Source organism: Branchiostoma belcheri, unplaced genomic scaffold, assembly GCF_001625305.1.
Source record: "Branchiostoma belcheri isolate BF01 breed outbred unplaced genomic scaffold, Haploidv18h27 scaffold38, whole genome shotgun sequence".
Lineage (NCBI taxonomy): Eukaryota > Metazoa > Chordata > Leptocardii > Amphioxiformes > Branchiostomatidae > Branchiostoma > Branchiostoma belcheri.
In genome coordinates, this window is record NW_017803998.1 from 1,340,322 (window position 1) to 1,366,113 (window position 25,792).

Consider the following 25,792-nt stretch of genomic DNA (forward strand, 5'->3'; position numbering starts at 1 on the left):
AACTGTTTTTATAACACCCTGGCCTATTTTAAAGACTCCATTGTAATAACTACGGGGAGAAAAGCGTATCATAGGCCTTGTTTAAGAGACGCCACATGATCATCACGTGATTCCGCTGCTTTGCTGAATGGTACAACTATGATAATTAGTAGAAACGGCACGTGATCATCACATGATTCTGTCGTTTTGGCTTTGAATGATGCGACCATAATGAGTAGCAGAAAGGGCACGTGATCACCACATGATTCCACTGTTCGTTCTGAATGATGCAACCATAGTGACCAATTGAAACATCACGTGATCATCACGTGATTTCAGAATGGTACGATCATGATGAGCAGAAGAAACGTCACGTGATCATCACGTGATTTCTGAATGGCACGATCATGATGAGCAGAAGAAACGTCACGTGATCATCACGTGATTTCAGAATGGTACGATCATGATGAGCAGAAGAAACGTCAGGTGATCATCACGTGATTTTGCTGTTTTTTTTAATGAACCAAAATGAGCGGACCTCTTTTTGCACATGTTGCGAAGTATGTGTCTACATTGAATTCATATATTTGCTATTATAATAGTATTGTATATCATCAATCCATACCCCATATATTTGCTATAGTATTCTATACATTTTTATATATTGCAAAGTACGTGTCCACATTACATCCATATGTTTGGTACATTATTTATTGTACATCGAAAGCAATGACTCAGAACACTTTATTCAGTTAAATGGCTTTTATTCAGCTCAGCCAAAACCCTGTCACCACAAAGAACAACCTTAAAGCCCTGACATATATTGAAGAAACATCTAAAGAGAGCTATGAGAAGTTTTGCTCGTGCTCTTGGTTTGACTACTTTGTTTCCACTACGTTAAAAGCGACAATATATCTTCATGTCGTCAGTAAGGCCTTGATGTGACGTCACATGCTGTGAGGCTGTGAGGGCAGACATAGGAATATCAGTTAGCTTTGAGTCCACTGTAAAGTATTGCAGTAAACCTATCAATACAAAGTACATCTCTAAAAAATATTTTTACTCCTAGAATGACAAGAAATTTATATATGTACTATTAGCTTCCTTACCTCCAACACAAAACCGTGTAGGTGATCTAGGCGCTGAATTGAGTCATCCTGTAAGAGTACAAAACAGTGTTTGAATACAACGTGCCTACTTTCCACAATATTTTCATCTTAGATCCAAGATCCTCCCAGGAAGTGTTTAAGCTGGGTTTTGGGGTATTACGCATACGATTGTATGATGTAAACCACATCTTACCACCCAGGGCCTACTGAATCACAGCTCTGTCAATCAACTGAAACGTTGACCGAATCTCCACCCATTCACTTCCAATCCTCGCTGCCAAGGAAACGATACATACAAACTTCCCTTAAATCAGTGCTGCCCAAAACAATACTATCGTCCCAGAAGTATGACGAAGAGTTTTCAAAGTTTTCAAATCCTCGCTGCTAAGGACAAGATACATACAAACTCCCCATACACCAGCTTAGCCCATAACAATACTTCCGGTAACCGACGAGCTTTCCAAGACCCACCTGCTCTCCTCCCCGGACAGCAGGGTGTTGTACTGGTTGATCTCTGCCTCCAGAGCCAGCTTGGTGTTCATCAGGTCCTGGTACTCCTTCAGCACACGCTCCATCTCGGTCTTCAGGCGGGACAGCTCGCCGTTCAGGCTGGAGATGATCTCCATCTTAGCCTCCATGGCCGAGGCGTTGTCCCGCTCAGCGCAGGCGATGGAATCCAAGATGGCAGCTTGCTGTGGGGAAAGATGGAAGATGAAATGTACAACTTTGTTGTGGGATTTTAGAATCCAAGATGGCGGCTTGCTGTGGGGAAAGATGGAAGAAGGAATGTACAACTTTGTTGTGGCATTGTAGATTCTAACATATGGCGGCTTGCGGTGGGAAAAGATAGACAGCTGATGTACAACTTTGTTGTGGCATTTTAGAATCCAAGATGGCGGCTTGCTCCAGTGAAAGAGGGAAGAGGAAGGTGGATAACAGATTACAAATTGTGGCAGGGGAAATGCTGTAACCGCAGACTGTTAGGGTGGTCAAAATATATAGTCTCTCTCAAGGCGTGGAACCTCTAATTTCTTGTTCATAATGGTGTTTTCTGTCTCCTATGCAACTGAATATATACTTTCCATCGCGTATACGTTCACGGTATACGTGTACAGTTCGTGTATTCTAAGATCTTCTAATCAAAAGATAAAATAGCCTTCATTGCTGCTGGAATGTCGAGGTTCTGCTCAATCTACATGTTACTTACCTGAGCCTTGAGAGCCTCCAGTTCGGCCTGAAGACCCGTCAGAGTTCGGCGGATTTCGTTAATCTCCGACTTCACCAGAGTCAAGGCCTCGTTACTCTGCGCCTGCTCCACCTTCACGGCAGAAACCTGTGCAAGTTTTGTGCAAGAAATAACTTGCATGAGAAATAGTCTTAACTTTGACAAGTCTTTGTACAGCTACATGCGCGCCTGTAAAACAGTGTGGTAATATTAGCACTGAGCGCACCTAACTGTATGTATCTATAAAGAAAACGGAGAACATAAACTGAATACAGTCAAATCTGACCATAGAGATCACTCAAGAAAGGAACGTTTCTATTAAAGAAAATGGTTGTAATGGGCAGATCACTGTACACGGTGGTCATCTGTCATGGTCAATGGAACAGTTATCTAAGCCATTGTGGCCAGGTGGTCCTTAAGTCTTACCTGTATGTAGCGATGGTCACTATTACAGATTAGGCCCTGAATGACTAAAACACTTTTAGTATGATCTACTATCTCTTGGTCTCGCTTTACAGTTCCATTCAGGGTCTCATGTTTCAGTTGTAGGGTACCTTGTCCTGGAAGGACGCCTCCACGTCAGCTCGGTTCCGGCGGGCTATCTCCTCATACTGCTCACGGATCGCCTTCAGAGCCGCGGTCAGGTCAACTGTCTCAAACCTACAGAAAGATGACAAAACAGGAACGTTGGCAAATTCGTATTATCATATCAGATATCTAGATTAATAAAACCACAACAATGAAACGGGGTATTTTTTTAGTGTCTGATTATCTGTTTTATCTGTAGGTACTTTCACACTTATATTTCCACATGCTAGACACGTCGGGGACACTGACAGGAAGTTGGGTCAAAGGTCCCAGAAAAAGGCGTATCAAAGGCTATCTCATTTCCTGTCTCCATTTTCCTGCCTTTTCCTTCATATCTGTTGCCTTAAAGAAGCCAATGGGAAAATGCATAGACAGAATCAACGAGGAATTGACAATAGTGAATAAAAACAAGAAAGTCACAAAATTTTCAAAGAGGTATGATATGTTAGACTTCGTGGTTATCATTTTCATCTTACTTCGTCTCTATCTCGATGTTCCCGGACGCCTTGATGCGCTCCTTCAGCTCGGCCACCTCCTGCTTGTGGATCTGTTTCAGGAACTCCAGCTCGCCCTGCGCGCCCTCGATCTGACCCTCAAGGTCAACCTTCTCCATAGCCAGCTCCTCCTGCTCCTGGGGACGAGAGGAGACAAACAGGCATGGGAACGAGAAGAGATAAACAGGCATGGGGACGAGAGGAGACAAACAGACATGGGAACGAGAAGAGACAAACAGGCATGGGGACGAGAAGAGACAAACAAACATGGGGACGAGAGGAGACTAACAGACATGGGAACGAGAAGAGACAAACAGGCATGGGACGAGAGGAGACAAATAGGCATGGGTACGAGAGGAGATTAACAGACATGGGAACGAGAGGAGATAAAATGCATGGGGACAAGAACAAATATATTTACTTGCTAATGACTAAATGCGCGAGCTGTAGCGTTAGCATTGATATTTTATTAATCCCTTTGCATTCAGTAGTTGATATTCACTATGTGACGTTGTTTCAAGGAACCTTAAATTGTTATTAGGAACCTTACAATACTTATCTTCTATTGGAGGCATGCAGTTGTTTTTGAAACACATAAATTTATCTAGAGTCATAGTTTAATTCCTTACCCTTTTCAGCATGTTCACCTCATCCTCCAGTGTAGCCCTCTGTTCCAGAACTCCCTCAATCCTAGAAGTACATATAGTTAAAGTACATCACATATTGGAACATATTAGACGTATTTTTTGGATAAAACACCGTGCCCAGTTATATTTGTCGTACGATCGTCGCACGATTTTTATGCCGTAGAATTCGACAGAACCAGTCTGTTTAGATCAGTAAAGACAAACACACACGTTCTACATTATACTAGATCAAACATGGGACAAATAATTGGGAACCTTTTCTGGATGAAAAAAAAGAAATATATAGCATCATTTTAGTATTATATAAATGGTAATAATAGTATTACCATCTGTCAATGGTATTACAGTAATAATAAATCATATGTTGTAAAAAGGCTATATTATTTTTCTAAGTCCTTTGACGTTGTCAACTATTCATAAAATCATGTCAACGCTTGCTTTAGATCAATAATTTGGACAAGTGTAACACTATATACAGCATAGTTGTGAAATAACCATTTCCATTCCATAAACATGAGTATCTACAGTAAAACCTAAGCCCCGAGGGATTGCGTCAATACGAACTTTTACGGTAAACCTTTAAACACCCCTGCTATCAAAACTCCATTAATATTTCAAGTGACAGCTTCAGTTGCCGACACGCCCCCTCTTCTGAAAGGGTCCCATTTAATCCCTTTGCACATTAAGAGAAAAACCGGTAACGCTAGATTCCTATAAGGTGTCACGCCATGTCTTTATAATGTGCTCACCAAGGCTGCTAATTTGTATGTGCTGTCAGGGAAAAAAACACAGACTATGAATTCTTATTAATCCTTCTAGCTCGCTTTTATAAGTTTTATTTGTCATTATGATATATTTGAAAAAGTTATATCTGTATATTAGTATGTGGTGCGAGTAACGTGTGTGTTGATTGTTGTAAGAAATTTGTGGAATCCGTTTATTTGATGATGAAAGTTTGCCGGTGTAGAAGGGTTGACCCCTCTATTGTAGCAGAATGTCTGTCGTTCTTCTAGCATGACTGCATGTTTTTAGCTGTTAAATATTCATGAGTTCTGCGCCAATGGAAATGTCAGAGTTCGCGATACGGGGTCGTCTGTCAACTGAAGCCCTGCCTGCTTAATACAACATGTCTTTGTTGTAAAGTATCCTCGCTATGCATACTAATGAGGGCTAGCTGTCATAGGATCGGCTGTGTGTGTTGTCTGTGCAAACTCCGGTCACTTGTTGGATTACACTGACGGAAAAATATCTAGCCTGGATGTCAGCCCAAATACGCAAGAAAAATACATGTATTTATCTTCCCCGAGTTGACTTAAACGTCAGAGTCTAACTTAGGGGGCTATGGAAAAATTTCCTCGGGGGTATGTTGGCCCTGAAGCCGAGGTGCTGGCCTGTGTAGGCCCTGGGAGCGGTCTAGAATCAGGGTTTCACTCAGGCTGTCTGGTAAATTTTCCTCGGGAGCATGTAGGCCCTGGAGCCGAGGTGCTGGCCTGTGTAGGCCCTGGGAACAGTCTAGAATCAGGGTCTCATTCAGAGGGCTGTGGTAAAATTTCCTTGGGAGCATGTAGGCCCTGGAGCCGAGGAGCTGGCCTGTGTAGGCCCTGGGAATAGTCTAGAATCATGGTTTTTTTTCAGGGGGCTGTGGTAAAATTTCCTTGGTGGCATGTTGGCCCTGGTGCCGAGGAGCTGGCTTGTGTATACTAAGTACCCTTGAAACAGTCTGGCATCCAGGCTAAAAATTGACAAATACCGTTCACTTTGAGATTTTGGAGAGATCGTATCTCTATATCAGTTCTTGAACCATAGCTGTTACGTAGTGGGGGGCGTCTGGATCTTTTAAATCACATTCGCTACACCATTCAACATTTTGATATATGGAATGTACAAGGTTTCGTGGTCTCTAAAAGGATTAGCGTAGGGGGCGAGGTATTTTATCGACAGAAAAGTTCCCAGGGTTCTTTGTTTGACCTTCGGATGGGGAGGGGCGCCGAGAATTGTTCAATGGTGCGGTTGCTTGTATCCCATGAAGCAACGCGGCGCTTTCTTTTAACTCTTTGTGTGATTGATGGAGCGTCTTAGCTCCGAGGTCACCAACTTCTTAAAGACTTAAACCAAGACTTGCCCTAGCTTCTTCTTCTCTCTGAGAAATTAAATAAGACTCAAAATGGGCGTCTTACACAATGTAGCATCTTTTCTATCTTCTGGATGGAGAGTTGAGAAAGAGATGGTTCAAATTTCACTGTCACAAGTTGACTGAAATAACACGTGGATACTAGAAGCACTGACATTTTGTTCAAGTGGTACTCTGATCATTTTATACCATAGGGCGAAGTAAAGACAATTTTATCATCATTTCCAATGGTTGGAACGACTGAGAAATGACATTGTGCATCGGAAACATACCGGGAATGATGTTGCCTATATTTATGAGTGTTTGGAGGAGCTACAAGTGGTTAAAGTGGTTCTTTTATGTTGTTCGTTCTTCTAATCATAGAACTATTCCAATCATTCATCCAAAGAGCCATCTTTGCAAACATCAATCTATTCATTCATTCATCCATCCATCCGTCCTTCCATCCATCCATGTTTTTTAAACATTCTTTTACACATTCTAACCTTTCGTGTGGATCCGTTACATTTAAAGGTTTCTGACAATGAAACCACGCGTCTTTTTGCCGCCAACTTTTCCTGAAAATCCTATCTACATCTGCGCTAAGCTAGACTCACTTCTCCCTCCACTGGTTCACCTCCAGCAGTACGGAGTCCCTGGCGATCTCCACGCGGGCCCGCTCCAGGTTAGCGGCGAGGAGCGCCTCCCGTGCCGCCGTCAGCTCCGCCGCCCAGTCGATGCCATCGTCCTGTACCGCCGCCGCGGCGGACGCCTCGTTGATCTGTATCTGCAGCTGGCGGTTGGCCTCCTCCAGGGAGCGGACCTTAGCGATGTAGCGGCCGAGACGATCGTTCAGCCCCTGCATCTCAATCTTCTCGGTGGCGTTGATGTTGACGCCGCCGGCTCCAAACCCCGTGCCGCCATAGCTCACCGAGGTGTACGACGCACGGACTGGTACCAGCGCGCCGGAGGAGGCGTTCAGCCCGCCGCCGCCCGTGCTGGCCCGCCCGCCCAGGCTCCACGAGGACCGTACGGTACCGCTACCCCCGCTGGACGCCACTTGGGAGAAAACGCCGCCCTGCCCGAGCTTGATGTTAGTCATGGGCGCGCCTCCACTTGTATAAGTCGTCGAGGAATAGCTCACAGACATCTTGGCTTGATTTCTAGGTCTTAAAACACAGCGGCACAGAGAGAAAGAGCTCGACTGCAAGCTTGGTGGATTTGCAGGGCGCAGCACGCGATGTGGGCACTATAAGTACCTCTTGTTCCTTGTTTGTTGTTTATTACAATCCTCCGAATTCTTTCACGCGATTGGTCAGGATACCTAGAGGCGGTACCATGAAACAACTACCCCTAACTTTAACGATAATGCAATTAGACGTATCTCTTACAAAAAGGAAAGAAATTACATACAGTGTAGACCATTTATTTTGTGTAAACTTGTTGCAGAAAAAACTTGAGTCCTTCTGTAAGTTGTCAGCGCTTGAATGTTGACCGAAATGTAAGCATGGCTTCTCATGAATAAGGCAACGCGTCACTTGGTACTTTATCTGCATAGCACTTTTGGAATTACACGTTCCTACTGACCGTAACCACACGTATAGGGTAACAATTAACTGGTAATGTTACACCATGTAAAACACCAAGCCGTGGGGAAAGGGGGAGGGGGGCAGCTTGGCTTGGAATGCTGACCTGGTATTTTGTTATTTCCACTGTCGATGTACCGTACATGTAAACATCTTAAGTTCTTGCTGAATAAGGCAAGAACATCTTGAACAAAGAGCACTTCCTTTTAAAGATTTTCAAGTATCTGACCTAGATTTAAGCAGGCGTTTGCATACATAATCGCCATACCTTTTCGAGTCGTTGGTGGTACTAGAAAGTTATGTTGAAAAGAATGCAGACACAAGTAACCAATGAATATTCAAAACATGACGTTTCCGGGGAAAAGGCAGCCAATTTATTCGCAAGAAGAAGTATCGAGAAAAGAAAATTAGTACATTTGACAGGTTTTTCTACTGTTAATCACCAACACTTGTTGTAGATCGCATCCACGCCCATTTGACATTACCGATGCAAAATTACATGGCAACGGTCCGTTGCTATGGCATTTACCGGTCTGCCCCTTTGATCTAAACGTCTCCCTACGTTCTTTACTCGTCACATAAAACCATTCCAAAGACAAATGCACCATTCATTTTAAATGCTGTAAGAACGTGGTAGTGTCTATATTAGTAAAAGATCCAAACACAAATGCACCAATTATTTCTAAAAAAAAGTTGGAAAGGACGATGTACTGTACGTAGTGTCTAAATTACTAAAAGATCCTAAGACAAACATAAAACATGTTTGAAATCGCGAGGTTTTGTCTAAATTACTGCAAGATCACGAAGAAAAGACGTTTAAAAAACGACTTGCTGAGATGAGATTAAAGTTTGATGCTTAACTGCGATTGTGCTGCTTACATCCGGGGTATTTGACGTACCCCAGACCACTCTGAAGACTTCCCCGCGTTCAGAACCTAATATCCAACGATCTTGGTCGTCGACTGTTTCTGGAACGACACTTGCTCCGTCGGCAACTGTCTCTTGTGACCGTAAATCACTTCCTGCCCCGCCTGTTCCTGCTGCCCTCCTCCTTCAATGCTGAAATGAAATTAAAAGAAAGCAAACGTTTTTAATACATCGAAAGTTTATCGCAAATCCATGCCCGAGAGCTAATTGCAAAAACATGATTAAATAATGAACAATAAAAATTATGTAATCAAGTCATAATGCTGATGCTACTTTTGATATAGTTATGGTTGATTTCTGTGTGCATTGGAGTATGAAATGACCGACATTTTGTGACATACATGTAAAGGTCATATACTCCACTCAGGCGAAGAAACGCAACCTTTACGCATACTTTAAAATGTTCTTAAAGACAGATTTCTACGTAGTGCTAAGAGCCTACAGCATCCCATTATAGCAGCTTATAGAATAGAGTTACAAGACGTCCTGATAAGGCTAAAAATTCTGTGTGTCGTTGGCATATTTTTTGCATACTATAAATTTGACTAGTTAGTTGTCCAACTCGGACGTAAGTAGCCTCTACCAGGCTTCGGGAGGCGGCTGGCCAAGAGTAGAAATCGGCCAAATAGAGAGATCGCACACCATAAGACTTGGTCTGCTGGAGAGAACAGTTAACTATTCTCTCCAGCAGACAAACTCCCCTGGCATGCTATCTCTCTATTTGGCCGATTTCTACTCTTCCAACCGCCTCCCGAAGCCTGGTAGAGGCTAAGACGTGAGTGCTGCACTCACCTTTCCTCCCCGCCTTGCAGGAGTTGGTTGTACATGGCGATCTCTGCCTCCAGTTCCAACTTGATCTTCATCATGTCGTTGTAGCTCTTGAGGGTCGCGGACATCTCACCCTTCAGACGGCTGATCTCTGCCTTCAGCTGCTCGTAGATGACGACCTTCGCCTCCAGGTTAAAGGCGTTGTCGCGCTCGGCATCAGCGATCTGCTCCTCCAGCGAACGTTGCTAGAAGGAAATCTCCAGGTCAGTCAATAATATAATATCTTTTAAATGTTCGCCCGTGTTATTAAATTCAGCATAAGCAACATTATATGGTACTATAATTATTGTAAGTTGACCTTATTACGCAATACGTCATGACCTCTGCTAGAGGTAATCTCGGTTGTGGGGCGGCCATCTTGTCCGCCATTTTTGTTTTATCGCGACTAGTCGGCGCGTCTGAATAACCTGTGCTCGGCTACGCACGGTAGTTATTGTCTGGAATCGCCTCTTTTCGGTCTTATTTGGTAAAGGGTTGCTCATTCCTTGATAAAGACTGATAGTAGTTTTGTAAATACCATTTTTTGTGTTGGAAATCTTGATGTTGGTTTAGAAAATCTTTTTTTTTGCAAAATTCGTGTCGTGGTACTTGGAGCAATGTATTCTCATTGAATCTTACTTTGTCTAAATCAAGCAAGCTTTGTCACGTAATGGACCGATCCCATAGCCCCTCCCACTTCTGTGAAAACAAGGACATGCATTATAAAAACATAAAAAAATTCAAAGGAATGACGAACGCGCAGCCACCCGGTTTTCATTGGTCTAACCACTAATTGCCATTCTCTCATTGGTTAAAATGCTAATTCAGTCTGGAAAGAAATATGAGCTTACCATGGCCTTCAGGGCCTCCAGCTCGGCCATCAGTCCCTGCACCTGGCTCTTCAACTCCTTCACTTGAGAGATGGCCACGCCAGTCGCCTCCTGCTGTTGGGAAGCCTGTTGCTGGACCTGCCCACTCTGTTATAAAACAAGAACAAGACCACCATTTCATCTCTTAGAACCCTGTCGTACGATCGTCACACGATTGCCAGCGGAGGGAATTCTTAGGATGGTCATGCCAAAATCAACTTTATTTTTACGCCTAGGGCATCCTTGTCTAATCCTACTTGATCTTGAAGTTGCACCAAACTACCCTTTCCGGATATATATATATATATACTAATAGTTGTTACAAAGGGACACATTTTAAAACATTCAAGTTGCAAAAACGATATATAAACAACAACCGGGAAGTTTTAATGTACTCTATGAATGCTTCGGAGTGCTCTGAGAATGCTTCGGAGTGCACGTTGCAAAAAAAGAATTCTTAAATGTTAAGATATGAGTACCTTCTTCTCGAACTGCCTCTCAAGATCTTCCTTGTTCTTCCTGGCGATTTCCTCGTACTCCTCACGGATGGCCTGTAGGGCTGCCAGCAGGTCCTGAGAACTGGTCTGGCCAATCTGGATGTCCACACCGCCGCCACCGGAACCGGCGATCCGGTCACGCAGGTCATTCACTTCCTGTGGGAGGCATGATTGAAGGAATGAACGAATGGATGGATGGATGCATTTGATGGATGGATTAACGAATGGAAGAGATCACGTAGGTTCGCGCTGGGGTGTGGTCTCGCGAGACCACTTTTCAAAATGGCCGCCAAGATTAAAAATGGGTCTATTCTAGTGACGCTCTTAAATTACATCACAGCAGTAGCCCACCTGCTCATGAACTTGCTTCATGAACTCCAGCTCGCTCTTGGCGCCCTCGATCTGGCCCTCTAGGTCGACCTTGGCCATGTTAGCCTCGTCCATCTCCCTCTTCAGGGCGTTGATGTCGGCCTCCAAGTCAGCGCGGATGCCCATCTCCCTCTCCAGCCTAAGGAGGACACAACCGAGACTATTTAGCCAGGCTGTAAAATTTTATTTGTAGATGGTGAATCGATTGTGACGTGATGGTACATGTGTTTTACGTAGAATTTATTTGCCAGCTTTTAAATTAGGATGCGGATTCATTTCAAGGTTTCTCTGGAACCTAAAACGGACACAGACCGAGACTAAGTCAGGAAGTTTGGTAACTTTAATTGTAGATAGAAAAATGCTGGATGGATGACATTGTGTCTTCATTTGACATAATGCTTTTGTAGGTTGAGTTGTCTGAAAAAGTACCATGTGTAATGCTGTTAATCCAGGAGAAATATTTGACAGTCTTGTTTTGTTATTGTTAAACAAAAGTGATGCCACAACTAACAGACAAGATCGCATTGCTAACATTCTTTCCGTTTAGTCCAAACATTGTGTAAACTTAAACATCATTGACATTGGTGTTCTTGAACACCCACAGCCTGAGGGAACATTCCTGCACTTGACACTCCTTTGAATTTTTTTTGTTGGTGACGCTCCCTCCATTACATTGCTGCCGTCATCTTTCTAGTCACGTAGATATGAGGGGAGTAACCAACATATCTAACACTCCTTCTTTTGTTTAAGTCAAAATTTAGGGCGTGTTTGGCGTGGCAAGAAGGTCTGGAAGTTCAAAGGCATTGTCTGATAAGCGTCGCGTCGCGTTGGGCCAGGCTCGTTTTCCCTTAAGGGGGATACGCCCCCTTAAGTGGGTACCGGGGTCTGAGTCATATGTAGGTACAGAAGCTGAGATAGTTGAATGTTAAGAAAAATCATCTAAGATATCGATGTTAGAGATCTCCTTACATTTTGTAGTGCTTTTGACTCATTCGTACGTGTTTTCTTTTCAAATTGATTATATGATGATGACCAATGACAGTATTTAATGACAGGTTGCATGACTTGGGATCATTAAGGTATTCCTTCTGCTCAGTGACTTGCAGTTGAAGTACGGGTTCAAGTTTAAGTATCATTGTCTGGATTCATGGTGCTCACCAGACCGAGTAATGACCACGCTAGCTACAAAACAGTCGTTGAAATAAAAGTGGTAACGCCCTTATATTTGCACAATCTGTAGAGTGCCACGCATTGACTTTAAAAATGCTCAACAAAACTGTGATGCTTTGAACATTTGGTTTGACGGTCGAGACGAAATTCAGACATGCTAACTACAGACCAAATTCTGTACGCAAATCATCATCATCGTCATGCCTACGGCTTATACTAATCCGGTGAGGTACACTTGATAAAGTTACTCCAGTATGTCCGATCTCTCATAGGGGACACTAATGCAGTCCCTGCGAGACCAGTGTCTCTCTCTAACATGGACAAAAGTGTAGTAAGGACGTCCCACTCTACGTCTCCCAGTAGGAAGCCACTGTACTAGTCTACCAGCTGGTTCGTTACTACGAACAACATGCCCTGCCAGGGCAAGTCTACGTCGTCGGACTACAGATGAAATGGGCGGGAGAGAGCCATAGAGTTGCTCGTTTGTTAGATGTTGTCTCCATGAAACATTGTACACTGTTCTTAACATTCTTGTATATGTACCATCTAGTTGTACGCAAAATTGGTATTGAAATATTTCACAACGAAACATTGCAGCGATCCAAATACTAGGGGTAGTTTATTCTGCTGCAAAATGATCGCTAAAATCTCGCGATTGTGTTTAATATAAGATTTGCAACAGGGATTCATCTCGAAAAAAGTCCATGTATTCCTTCTCCCGTATTCCTTCTCGACGTTGACTCCCCTACTTGTATGTAGGCCGTAGTGCGGTTTTGAGACCGTAGGCAGGCGTGAATTCTACGTTCCTTTCAAATCTGTTTCAAAGCCGCGGCATTGTCTGTATTACTTAACAAATCTCCCTTGAACTAAAAGCAGACCACAGACAGTTTCCGTAGCTAAAGCTCTATAACTATCACTATTTTCCGTTCAGTCTTACTTTAACTAAAGGTTTTTTTTCGAGAAGCCTAAACAAAGACGCTTTTGTTGCTCCGATTTGACTGCCTTTGCATGTTAATACTTCGGAACACGGCAAAAAGACTTGGAGTTTTTTTTCAAAGCTTGTGCTCTTTTTTTCAGGAGTGCCTCAAGCAAATCGTCTGAAGTATCGGAAAAATGGTTCTTCGGCAGGTTGTGTGACAAACCTCACTTCGATCCTTAGCCTTTTTTCAATTCGGAGCCTAAGCATCCTATGAAGTTAGCTGTACTAAATCTTTATACACCAAACACAGTAGTTCCTTTGGCTAATTCCACTGGGATTATGAATTGATTAAAACAGTTGCCTCGTGCCTGTTCAACCATTCATTGGGTATCAACTTCTCGTGTTGTCGAGATGAAAGTCTGAATGGTTGATTTGATACTCTTCGCAAACATATACAACATGGGAAGTTTAAAAATCAGGGGGTATTGTGTCGACAAAATTGTCAGGTGTAGTTCATCATTGTCATAAACAGTGTTAAAGTTATGTTTGGGTACAGACGTGACCGTTATGGTTTTTTGAATATCACTTACTTGATCCTCCATTGGTCCACCTCAAGGGTGTAGGAGTCCCTCTCGATCTCGACGCGGGCTCGCTCGAGGTTGGCCTTGAGCAGGGCCTCCCTGGCGGCGTCCAGGTCCGGCTGCCAGTCGTAGGCGTCTTCGTCGCTCTGCCCGAGCCCCGCCGCGGAGTTGATCTGGGCCTGCAGGGCGGCGTTGGCCTGCTCCAGGGCACGCACGCGGGCCAGGTAGGCGCTGAGACGGTCGTTGAGCCCCCGCATGGTCGGCTTCTCCTCCGTCCACATGCCGCTGATGCCGCTGCTGATGTTGATGCTAATCGACGACGACGAGGAGGCCTGGGGCCGGGGACGACCGATAGGGACCAAGGCCGTGCTGGGGCCCTGCCCGCCGAAGCCAGGCCTGAAGGTGGTGCTGATTTGTCCCCCACCGATGGTGGACCCGACTTGCTGCCAGGACGAGCCCGACACATTGCCGAGCAGGATGTCGGCGCTACTCAGGACATTACCGTGACCACGACTCATGATGGCTGACGAATTCGTCGCAGAACAGACGTACGTACGATATAGTCGGGGGACAGTACCAGAATGGCGCCGGCGCACACGCCTACATTCCCTTTATACACAATGTCAAACCCATCCCTTTCTTTCATCACGTGGTGTCTGTGTACATCGACGAAGCACCAATGACAATGACCTTGACATTAAATTGAATCATGCCAAACCTAACCGTAGAGGCTGGGTTGGCCTGCATGTCTAAAACTAGGTGTGAACGAATGGAACGTTAATTGGTGACGCAGGTCTGTGTTGAACCTTCTTGTTTTCACTTTCTATGTCCCGTACATGTAAACACTTTAAGTACCTTCTAGATAAAGCTGGAACATCTTGAACGAAAAGTATCTGACCTAGATTTAAACAGGCGTTTACATACATAATCGTCATACCTTTTCGAGTCGGTGGTGGTACCACAAAGTTATGTCGAAAAAATACAGACATACAAATAATTAGACAAAACATGACGTTTCCGGAAACAGGTAGCCAATTTATTCGCAAGAAGCTTAAGAATTATCGAGAATGAACAATCAGAAATGATCCCAGTTCACAAGTCTTTCTACTGTCAACCACGAACACTTTGATACAGATCTTATCCACGCCCATTTGACATTACCGATTCAAACTTACATGGCAACGGTGCGTTGCTATGGCAGTAAACCGGTCTGCCCACTTTCTTTATGTTTAACCACATGCAATGACCTTTGATCTGAACGTCTCAATCCATTCTTTACTCGTCACATCAAATCTTTCCAAAGACAAACGCACCGTTTCTTTAAGAAAGTTCTAAAATGTTTTAAAAGTACGAGGTTGTGTCTAAATTACTACAAGAACATCATTAAGAACAGACGTACAATGCGAAAGAGTCTGAATAGGTTGCTGAGTTGAACTGAGATGAGAGGAGAGGAGGATGCTCAGTTGCGATTGGCTCCTTACATCCGGGGTTTTTCTTTCAGCCGGTCCGCCATGTTGGGACGTGGAGCAGCCGCCATCTTGACTCATTTCTGCTCGTCAAAACTAACGAAAAAAAGGAAAAAATCAAGTTTACAAACAGTAACATACACTGTTAGAGTGAGGGGCTGACTTGGAATATTTTCACACAACAGCAAAATTCATAACAAGTACAAAAGTGTTGATAAAGCGACTTCACACACCTGCCCTGCTCGTTGGAGTTGTTTATCAGGCGTCAATGCTAGAGAAACTAAACATAAGGAGGCATAGGAAGGTTTACATAATTAATGCTTTGCAGATTTGCATACGGATATCCTGCAATGGAAAGGCACCGCACAGGATCAAACACAGGCAAAGGAAAGATGCACAGTGATCATCAGGGGCAAAAAAGTACAATAGATGCTCACAAAGTCAAAGATGTACTGCATAAACCAATTACTAATCATCTAAACACATGCACAGAGATGCTCACACTTGTAGTTGTGATAATGTAGAAAAGTGCCACTTTATGCTACCAATAGCAGATATCAGTGCCCTCTGCAATGCTTTAACAGCTCTCAAATAGGGTCTTTATACATACCTTAAAGTAGGCATAAAGGTTTCATTTTCCAAGAGATGAAAAAGAACCTTTACGCATACTTTAAGATGTGCATGAAGAGAGGATATCATATAGCACTGGGAGTCTATAGTGTCCCACTATACCAGCTTATGGAATAGAGCTTCTAGTAGCGATATAGGAGAGAGGGCAATGGGCAGCTTTTGGCATTTGAGTAGTTGGTTCAGTAGTTGGTTGTCTGTTTGGGACGTGAGTGCTCCACCTACCGGCCTTCCTCGCCCTGCAGGAGGTTGTTGTAGATGCTGATCTCTTCCTCCAGAGCCAACTTGGTCTTCATCATGTCGTTGTAGCTCTTGAGGGTCGCGGACATCTCAGCCTTCAGACGGCCGATCTCTGCCTTCAGCTGGTCATAGATGACGACCTTCGCCTCCAGGTTAAAGGCGTTGGTACGCTCGGCATCAGCGATCTGCTCCTCCAGCGAACGTTGCTAGAAGCCAACAAATTTTGTCAACCCTTAGTATACACACCAGTATACATTGGCCACAATTATTGCAAATATAGTAAGATACCACACCCTTATGCTACTGGCATTGTACATAGAGGTGTATTATAACCATGACACGTACGTAGATAAAGGCACAAAAATTCAAATTATGGACAGATACGCGGACGCTCTTTCATTGGTCGAGCCTCTAATTGCCATTCTGTCATTGGTTGAAATTCTAATTCAGTCAAGAGATAAACATAAGCCTACCATGGCCTTGAGGGCCTCCAGTTCGGCCATCAGTCCCTGCACCTGGCTCTTCATCTCCTTCACCTCAGACATGGCCACGCTGGCCGCCTCCACGTCCTTGGAAGCCTCCTGCTTCACCGCCTCAGACTGTGGGAAGACAAGAACAAGACAGGTCACTAACATCGTGCGATGGTCGTACGATCTTCGCAAACTGAGCATCGACCTGTAAAATTCATCTATCTTGTTTCAGAAAGGACTGCTTTTGATCCATATAGGTGGTTAGTTCTGACACAGCCTGCTTGAAAGGACATTGTAGCAAACTACCCTTTCTTAAAGAAAGTTGCCTCAAGGATGTATCGTCTGTAAGTTAGATGAAAAGTCATAGTTGCCAATAAACTAAATTTTCTCCAATACCCAGTAAGTCTTTCAGTTTGCTCAACGAATATGTCAATATGGACACTGCAAACGGTTGGTTCTGTCACATACTGCTTGACATTGTAGCAAACTAAACTTTCTTGAAGGTACTTATACCTCTATAACTTAGATGTCAAATCATAGTTACCAATACTATAAATGTTCTACTTTTTTTGCTCCACGAATATTTCGAACTGGCCGTTGTGATTTTTAAGAATTTTAGATGTTAAGAAAGGAGTACCTTCTTCTCGAACTGCCTCTCAAGGTCTTCCTTGTTCTTCCTGGCGATTTCCTCGTACTCCTCACGGATGGCCTTCAGAGCCGCCACCAGGTCCTGGGAGCTGCCAGTGCTCATCTGGACGTCCACACCGCCGCCACCGGAACCGGCGATCCGGTCACGCAGGTCCTTCACTTCCTGTGGGAGGCATGGATGAACGAATGAGTGGGGGAGTCAGTGAATGAATGGATAAATATTTGGAGGGAGGAATGGATGGATGGAAGGATAAAGGGATGGCTTAACGAATGAACGACCAAATGGAAGTGAGTGGGAGAGTAAATGAATGGAAAAGGTTTAAATTAAACGATGAATGAACGAATTGAAGGGAGTGAGTGAGTGAGTGACTGAGTGAGTGAATGGGTAAATTTTTGGATGGTTAGATGTATGGGTAGGTGGGTGCATAAATGGATCAATGAATGAAATGAATACCTGCAGTTATGAAGTAGCATTGCTTGGCACTGCATGTATATGATTTTTTTCATAACTTAGATGCAAATATTAGGAAATGAAGTATGGTTTTCTTGTGTCTACCTGCCTCCTCTCTCTTTCACACACATGCTCTCTCTCGTTTTCTTTCTCTATCTTTCTCTCGGAATTTTGCCATCCCTGAGGTTACACTACATGTTGCACGATCACGTACGATCGCGCTGGAGTGTGCTCTCGCGAGACCACTTTTCAAAATGGCGGCCACGATTACAAATGTTCCAGCTCAACGTTCTGCATCATTTCCAAGTGACGTCACAGGATGAACCCACCTGCTCATGAACTTGCTTCATGAACTCCAGCTCGCTCTTGGCGCCCTCGATCTGGCCCTCCAGGTCAACCTTGGCCATGTTAGCCTCGTCCATCTCCCTCTTCAGGGCGTTGATGTCGGCCTCCAAGTCCGCGCGGAGGTCCATCTCCCTCTCCAGCCTAAGGAGGACACAAACCGAGACTATGTAGCCAGGTAGTTTGGTACTTTTATTTCTCGAAGGTGGATATCATTGTCATGGTTCGAGCTACATTATATTTCATTCAATAGCCTTCAAATCAGGACTAAGATTCATCTCAAGTTCCTTCTGTTGCCTAAAGAGGACACAAACCGAGACTATGTAGCTATGTAGTTTATGTGTAGATGGTGGAACACTGTAATGGCGTGAGCTACATGTATGTTTAACCAAAATTTATCTGATATGGTACTTTTGTTTGCTATACAGAATCCTGTCAATCTAGGACGAAACTTCGGCAGTCTTAAGCTTGTTTTGTAAAGCGATGCCAAAAGTAACAGACAATCTTGCATTGCTAACATTCTTTGCCAATTGAGTGCAAACATTCTTCAGTGTAGATAGTATTTGAACATCATCCGGTGTTCTAGGACACCTGTATCCCCAGGGGGAAATTCCTACACTTAGTGCTCCTTTGTAATGTTTTCTAGGTGACTTTCCCACCATTGAAGCCTTCATCTTTCCAGTCACGTAGCTATGATTCGTACGTTGTCCCCTTGGGCGGAACCTGTAGCTACGACCAGCCGATCTGACACTGCTTCTTTTGTTCACTGAAAAATGATGGCGTTTGTGACGTGGCAGGAAGGTCAGACGGTTTAAAGGGCATTGTCTGTTGAGAAGCGTCGCGTTGGGCCAGGCTGGTTTTCTCTTAAGGGGGGATACGCCCCCTTAAATTGGTACCGCGGGGTTTGAGTCATCAGTAGGTACAGAAGCTGAGATAGTCGAATCTTAAGAATGATCATCCAAGTTATGAACATATGAAATCTGTCATCTTCTATTGCTTTAAGAATTCTTCGTACATATTCTATTTTTATTTGACGATATGGCGATGTCTTGCAACAATATTTTAGAGAGTTATTTTAGTTGATCGTAATTACGTCTTAAAGGATTAGAAACAGGCCTTTTATTTACTTTCACTCATAACTCCGATCTTAGAGCATAAAACCTGCGTTAAGGCCCCATTTTCTACTAAAGTGAAGAGACTGAACCTCAACGCATTTCAGGTGTGCTTAAAGATGTGTTTCTATGCAGTTCCTGTGTCTCTATTACAAAAAAAATCAGCTGAACACAGGGACGCGGTAGGTTGCATGACTTGGGATCATTATAGTATTCCTTCTGCTTGAGTTGCAGTCTTGTCTGAACAGGCGAATCGCCTGTAGCGACGGTTCTACAGTCATTATCTGTATTCATCCTGCATCACCAGACCGAGTAATGACCACGCTACAAAAGAGTTGGTACGCCTTTTGTCTGAGCTGTCTATGCGGGTCCATACTGTTAGCGTCTCCCGCTGGAGGGTTATCATGTCTAACGTCATTATACTTATCAATCAAACGACAACGCCCACTTTTGTAGAACATGTGGTAGATAAACACACATTTCATCTAAACAAATTGTGATTTTCTAATTATTGGGCTGGACGGTTGAGAAGACATAGAAAAATGCTGAAACTATAGAACAAATTCGCAAAATTGATATAAAAGATCATATTGGCAATGAACAATTTATATACAACAGAACCCAATACTGGCTAGTTTATTTTGCTGTAAAATCTTGAGTCTGTTAGGGGAGTTATCGCGACAAATATTCTTTTCAACGGCTACTTTATGTATAACGACGCTACCACATTCGTCGCAGTTCGTCGTACGATTCTGATTTCAGAGCAGACTGTTACAGAACCAACAGCCGACAAGGATCTGCGTCAGCCTTTTTCAGACCAATACAGCTCAATTCTGCCATCAGTTCGTACGACAATCGTACGACCTTTGTGACGGGGTAGTAAGAGGCGTGAAACCGGAACACGCGAAACTCGGCTGTATTTGTTTACGGAGATCGCCTGAGCTCAACAAAAAGCACCGTTCCAAACAAAATGAATCCTTCCACAAACACCAATGTAACCACACCGCCTCAGGTAACAATCCCGTGCAGCGTTTTAGAAAGGTGAAAGACGAATTTTATTTCATACCAACTTCAAGACGTCGTTTTCTTAAGAAAACCTCTTAAGGGCCCCTTTGAGGGCAGCCTTTTGAATAAATAATGTTGTTGATGTCCCTTTTAAACCCCCTATCTGATACACATTACATTCGTTCTGATAGTACTCCCTTCAAAGCTATTAAGCTAGTAACGAAAGTTTTCGCCTTATCAATTTTGAATGTGATTAGAACGTTTGCTTAAAATCTGTTTTTAAAGTCACGGGATAATCTGTAATAATCACATAATGATTTGCCCTCAAATTAGAAGCAATTGACAGGCCTCAAAACAGTTACCGAAGCCAGACCCTGCGACCTTTTGACTGTCATACGATCCTTTGGGGTCAGACGACACAATCCAAACAGGATTACGGGAGCTGTCGACTCGAATTTCTTACCACCACAAACTGTCACATCTTCCGTATAGTCTTACGTCAACTGAATGGTTTTTCGAGAAGCGAAAACAAAGATATCTTTGTCGTCTGTATCTGGGAGAATTTGCGTGTTTCTGCTTATGACTACGGCAAGGAAACTTGAGTATATTTCTCGGAGCTAGTGTTTTTTTTTTCTTCAGAGTACCTGTCTAACCAACCGAATCGCCTTAAGTAGGTGTGAATGTGATCCTTTGACAGGTTGTGTGGCAGACCTCACTCCTTTACTATCTTAGCGTGAAAATTCCTTAGGAGTTATCCGTACTAACACCTTACACAAAACGCAGGTAAATGTCTTGATCATTCCACTGCACAACTTACCTATTATAAAACGGTTGCCCCGTGCCTGTTTAAAAATTCATTGGATATCAATTTATATATGGCATGTTGTTGACGGAAAATATTGAATGGTTTGTTTTGAGGGTCACCGACGGACTACCTAGACATATATAGCTGTCACGTGTGAGAAATCAGTTTTTATGTCATCAAAATTGGCAGGTATATTCGGGTGATAAGCAGTGTTAAATGCTTAGATTTTGGTACAGGAATACAGACCGTTATGGCGAATATCGCTAGTGATATTGTAAGGTATTCTGAGGTGGAATATTTGATGAATATCACTTACTTGCCCCTCCATTGCTCCACCTCAAGAGCGTAGGAGTCCCTCTCGATCTCGACGCGGGCTCGCTCGAGGTTGGCCTTGAGCAGGGCCTCCCTGGCGGCGTCCAGGTCCGGCTGCCAGTCGTAGGCGTCTTCGTCGCTCTGCCCGAGCCCCGCCGCGGAGTTGATCTGGGCCTGCAGGGCGGCGTTGGCCTGCTCCAGGGCACGCACACGGGCCAGGTAGGCGCTGAGACGGTCGTTCAGCCCCCGCATGGTCGGCTTCTCCTCCGTCCACATGCCGCTGATACCGCCGCCGCCGCCACCACCGCCGGCGCTGAAGCTAACAGACGACGAGGAAAAGCTCGCCGAGGCACGACCGGCGGGGACCAAGGCCATGCTGGATCCCCCTCCCCGGCCGCCGCCGTACCCGCCACCGCCGCCGCCGCCGAAGCCACCGCCGCCAGTCGAGTAGCTGGTGCTGATCGGTTCCCCCACCGCCAGAGCGCTGGGTTTGCTGCCAGGACGAGCCCGACACATTGCCGAGCAGGATGTCGGCGCTACTCAGGACATTACCGTGACCACGACTCATGATGGCTGACGAATTCGTCGCAGAACAGACGTACGTACGATTAGTCGGGGGACAGTACCGGAATGGCGCCGGCGCACACGCCTAAAATCTCTTTATACACAATATAATACAAACCCAACCCTCTCATCCGTCACGTGACATCCGTATATCTATGTCCTTGCTATAGAGCGTCCTACATTACACAGTGTATGACTGTCTTATTAGGTATGCACACTGGCCCCGCCCATTGGCCTTGACGACAGCGTGGACACAATAGCTACTGTGCGTGGACACGCCGATCAAGACTTCACCCATTACTTAAGGATCACCAAACAGTGTTGAATGGTACAGTCAAACTTGGTCTCAACAACCACTCAAGGGACTGAGAAAAAATGGTTGATGACTGGAGACGGTTGCTCCAGACAAGATAGCCTTAAACTATGAAAATTGGACAGGACAGTTAATGTTTTCATGTGACCTGTGACTGCAAGTGTCTGACTGTATATGGTACATGAATTGAATTAGAAATAGAGGAAATAGAAGAAATGAATCCCAACTTTGAAAACACTAAAGATTTGGTAGCCCCAGTAGTTGGTTAGGTTCTGTCATATCTAGCAAAAAATATCCTAAGTTATAGAAACTGCAAACCGTATACAAAGTTAGGGACCCACTCACGTTTTTCGTAGGATCACCGTAGGATCGCAAACTGGAGGCGTAGTCGTGCATGTTTACTACAAAATTTAGCTATCCTATTAAGAAGAGGATGTTATAGATCGTTGATAATTGTTGGCTGTAGGTTCTGTCATAGTCTGCTTGACAATTCTACGAAATTGTATGACTGCCTAGTAGTTAAATATGACCATGCCACGAACCACCCAAGTTGACACATACATAAACGTTTAACTTTGCACGTAGACAGATTCTAGTTGCACTGTTTGTTGTTAGTTGTAGACGACCGGTACTTTTTGTTGTGTGTCAATAAAGTATTTTGGTATTCTGGTTGTCCTAGTGTTGCTCCAATTCTGTCATGTTTGTTCTCGTTTCTTTAAGACTTAATTTACGGGTCAGAAGAGCTTCCATGACTTATTTAACCTTTGCGTAGTGAATGTGAGGAAAGGTTGCTCGAATGTTTCATCATTGTAGACAAAAAATACAGCTTTTATGTGTAGAGAGTGATGCAGTAGATACATTACCATTTAAACTATAATAGAACAAATGTTCATTTCAATTATATGTCGATTTTGTTTCCCCATAGTTATGTATGTTACAAACGAGTGTGCCCCCCTCCCCAGTTAACATTCCAATACGTAATGATCCACGTTTTTGACAGTCGAGGCTCCCTTTTGGTGACTATAACGTAACATATTGAACGGTACACTAAGGACATAGACAACGACATCGAATGAAATCAATCTAATGCTAGCTGGATGAATACAATAGCTACTGTGCATAGACAAGCCGAGTTGCCTGTTTCATCATTGTGGACGAAAAATAGTGCAGCATTTATTAAGTAATGCATGGGTAGATACCATTTAGCTATATATATAGTAGAACAAGGGTTCTTTTCAAGAATATGTCGAATTTGTCTCCCTGTAGTATGTAGTATGTTGCACGTCACAAACGAGCGTGACCCCCTCCCACCTCAGTGGACATTTCAATACGCAAAATGCCTCACTTAATATAGTAGATTAGTTTAACTAGCTAGTAGTCTTACCAAACCCCTTTTCTTACACTTTATACCCAGTCTTCTATAAGTATGGTATGGCAAGGAATCGACGTGTTGATTGTACTTGTTTCATGTTACTAGTATTAGTTGTTCTTATATTAAATAGTTCGCAATCTTTTAGAACTCTTTGTCTTACACTGTGCCTATTACAGTTGCTGTGCAATAAAGGTTGACTTGACTATAATTGGGCGTTCTGACAGTCCAATATCCATTTTGGTGTCGAACGAAGCACCAATGGCATCCATAGTGACATTCTAATCCTTTTTTCTGTAGATGCTGGTAGACGCCACGAGGATCGGAGCCCTTCATATCTCAAACTAGGTATGAAGTTGTTCACACCTGATGAAACGAACTTTCAACAGAGAGGTAAGTTGATGATGCCTGCCTGTGATATTAGGCATAGTGTCGAATTTAGGAATGTTATGCAATATGGCGAAAACAAAGAAAGAAGACTGGGTGCTACCATATTTAGCTTTCAACAAAAGTGCAATTCCTCGCCAGATGGGGAGGAGGTCCGGATACAAAAGATGGCGTCTGTACTCTCCAAGCAGAGGTTGATGGGGGAAGCTCGTTACCTTCTTTTTATATTTCCCGTTTTGTTCTGTTTTTGTCACTATGCCCGGGGCATATATAACATCCTCTGCTCGGGACCAAGAGGATCCGGGTTCGAATTCTATCCATGACACTGATCTTTTGCCCTTACGAAAGGCACTTACACGACTTTCCTCACTTTACTTAGGTGAAAATGAGTACTAGTACCTAGCTTCCCACGACGTTAAAGAACCCACAGCACTTATCGGCCCTTCCAGGTGTGAGTGGTTCAAACCTTACAGTCCGGTCTTACTGAGCTTGTACTTATATGTACAAAACTGGTGCATATATACCCCCGTATCCGTAAATAATTTCATCAGGTTGGTAAACGAATGAATGGCAAAGTTCTTTGATCACAACCATTTATTTTTCATGAGCCGACGTTTCGATGACCGTCTGTCATCTTCATCAGGGTAATTCTGACTGGTTTACTGTGCACTGACGCTCGATGTTACTTGGTGCATAGTGCACTAAAGGTGTTACATAGTTCACATTGCCTATATACATTTAAAATGTGTCCGTTACTTCTAACCACTGCCTTAACTTGAGCCTATAAATGTCCTTTATTCTGTGTTTTTAGTATAGACTAGAGCTGCAGGCATTGATTAGGCTTTTTTTACACAAGAATTTCAAGTCTCGGACACAGACTTTCTGTAAGTCCCTCTTAGTCATCAGGGGAGGGGGGCATTCGCCTGTTATTAAATCTTCTACACTCACAGTGCATGGTGTACCTTTATCATGGCTTTAGATGATATTCAATGGAGGTATTGAGCTATAAGCACTTGAACAAACCAAAACGATACACAAAGAATGAAGCGACCAGTTATGATCCCCATATCCATAAGCTTTTTTATTGCGACACCAAGAATAATACTCCAAAGAGTACAACAAACAAGACTGTAACTTGGCATTAGTTGAAGCTTACCATATACCCACTACAAGTCTAGGCAAACATTCCCCACTATTCAAAGTATCGCATTCTCTGTTTAATTGGGTTACAATCGAACTATGGTATCCTATTATTTAAACCGAGCTACCAGTATGCCTACTGTAGTATGCTCTGGTACAAAGTGTTTATTTTTGCCTAGTTTTTGCACGAGTAAAGTTTGTGACATCGTTGAAGGTTTGTTTGCATAGGCTTAAAGAACAAAACGCGCGGACCGAAAGAAAAAGAAATTACAGATAGAAATGATAAAACGTATCACTAGCACCACACCAGTGTAAGGTTATAGAGCAGCTTGCTGACTCATGATAAAGGTTGAAATTACAGCTGTAGCACTGCTGAAAGTCCCATCTTTAAGCATACCTTAAAGCGTACGTAAAGCTCCAGTTTTCACTCAAGAAACATGTACTTAACGCACACTTTAAGATGTGCTTAAAGACAGAATTCCGTGCAGTGTAGCCTCACTACGACTGTGGCACATTCCACAGTGAGAGCGCGCGTTGGTGGGAAGACAGTAGAGCGCCAACCCCCCTTCGGTACATGTTCATGGCATCCTAGAACATCCTTTGTCCTTTGGAGAAGACCGCGCCTCCTCCTTTACTGTATCCTCCGCCGCCGCCGCTGCCCCAG

The 25,792-nt window shown here is 43.7% G+C and overlaps 2 protein-coding genes across 2 annotated transcripts in view; both read right to left on the reverse strand.

The window, feature by feature from the left end:
• Positions 1-730: 730 nt before the first annotated feature.
• LOC109476477 lies at positions 731-22,177 on the reverse strand. The gene is given in 20 exon segments (XM_019777412.1): positions 731-941; positions 1,089-1,136; positions 1,560-1,780; positions 2,296-2,421; positions 2,868-2,973; positions 3,378-3,532; positions 4,025-4,085; positions 6,770-7,401; positions 8,686-8,797; positions 9,458-9,678; positions 10,324-10,449; positions 10,821-10,994; positions 11,190-11,346; positions 13,887-14,477; positions 16,196-16,416; positions 16,684-16,809; positions 17,318-17,491; positions 18,109-18,265; positions 21,360-21,817; positions 21,819-22,177. Coding segments are annotated over 19 exon segments (3,945 nt in total). The 5' UTR covers positions 21,924-22,177; the 3' UTR covers positions 731-941; positions 1,089-1,114.
• Positions 22,178-25,048: 2,871 nt separating this feature from the next.
• The window catches only part of LOC109476581 (keratin, type I cytoskeletal 9-like), a 9,037-nt gene continuing 8,293 nt past the window's right edge, over positions 25,049-25,792 (reverse strand). The window contains exon 8 of the mRNA XM_019777567.1: positions 25,049-25,792. This exon is cut by the window's right edge and continues 105 nt beyond it. Within this exon, the coding sequence (XP_019633126.1) occupies positions 25,717-25,792 (76 nt within the window). The 3' untranslated portion in view covers positions 25,049-25,716.